The 1,329-nt window shown below is 48.7% G+C and overlaps 1 protein-coding gene across 1 annotated transcript in view; it reads right to left on the bottom strand.

The window, feature by feature from the left end:
- Frmpd3 (FERM and PDZ domain containing 3) overlaps positions 1-1,329 on the bottom strand; it is a 95,910-nt gene that overhangs the window by 71,791 nt on the left and 22,790 nt on the right. Inside the window, exon 3 of the mRNA XM_028767494.1 lies at positions 443-545. Within this exon, the coding sequence (XP_028623327.1) occupies positions 443-545 (103 nt within the window). The remainder of the gene's footprint in view (positions 1-442; positions 546-1,329) is intronic.

Here is a 1,329-nt window from a genome sequence, read left to right as displayed (position 1 = left end):
CTCTCTCTCTCTCTCTCTCTCTCTCTCTCTCTCTCTCTCTCTCTCTGTGCGCGCACGCGTGTGTTTGTGTGTGTGTGTGTGCACACGTGCGTGTATACTGGATTCTCATCAGTCACTTGGCACATCCCACTGTACAGTAACTACAAAACTTCAAAACTCCAAAAAATAAAAAGGACTTGGGTGCAGAGACAAGTTGGGGAGGACAAAGCAGTAAGGTACATCTTTTTGTCTACTCATGTCACTGGCAGAGTAAATGAGGCCTGTGGTGACCCTTACTGGCTGATACCCACAGTTGTTGTTGGCCAGGAGCTCTGTCTAGAGCTGTTCTTCCTCAGAGGGTTTCTCTCTAGGGCCCTGAAGAATAATGGTAGTCCTTTGCTACTGGTGGGACCAGGGTGGGAACACTGCTCAGTTCCTGTCAGGCCCCAGAGGCCCCTGTTACCTGATGAGTTCTATGAACCTCTCCCTGGGGGCTTCACTCACGTCCTCCTCATTAATAGCCACAATCTGGTCACCAGCCAGGAGCTTGTCCTCAGAGGGGCCTCCTGTAGAGGAGAGGAGAGAGGCATGAGGGCTCAGAGCTACTGCCAGGAAAGTGCACATCTGGGCAAAAGCCACGGTGCCTGAGGGAGTCAAGCCAATAAAGAGAGAGAACTCTGGTGGAGGCCTGCAGATGATGGAGACTGAGCTGTGGTGGCAGAGGTGTTCTAGTTCTTGCTTCTGCCCATAGTGGACAGAGGAATGAAGAGAGAGGATGGAGTATAGCTCCCTTAGCAGAGCACAGTATAGGAGCACAAGTCCTGAAGCTCAGACACAGTCGGTAAGTGCCTGACTGGCTCTAAAGAGGAACAGAGACTTGTCTCTCATTTGAGAGGTTTACTTAGGTACAATGAATGGTTTCCAGACTGCTGGAGGTGGGTCCAATGACCAGAGCAGAAGGAAGAATATTCTCACTTGAATATTATTCATATTTATTCATATGCTTGAAGAGGGGGAATGGATTTTAAGACTTATAGGATTTAACTGTTTCTAACACAGGGATACTGTACCCTTACAAATGTGTAAACAAAATACAGGTCCCTTAGGCAGCAGGAAATTTGCCTGCTGCCTTTCCCATTTCCTTTTTTTTATCTCCAATGGTGAGGTAAAGAACAGATCTGTGGGGAAGCTATATGCCTTAGTTAGGATAAAGGGTGGGATAGAGAGGTGTCACAGGCTGTGCTACCTCTGCTATCTAGGAAAATGTTCCCTTCCTTCCTTCCTTCCTTCCTTCCTTCCTTCCTTCCTTCCTTCCTTCCTTCCTTCCCTCCCTCCCTCCCTCCCTCCCTC

Source organism: Grammomys surdaster, unplaced genomic scaffold, assembly GCF_004785775.1.
Source record: "Grammomys surdaster isolate TR1022 unplaced genomic scaffold, NIH_TR_1.0 173, whole genome shotgun sequence".
In the NCBI taxonomy this organism is placed as follows: domain Eukaryota; kingdom Metazoa; phylum Chordata; class Mammalia; order Rodentia; family Muridae; genus Grammomys; species Grammomys surdaster.
The sequence above is the reverse complement of the archived record's forward strand: the minus strand, read 5'-3'. Positions and strand labels throughout refer to the sequence as shown.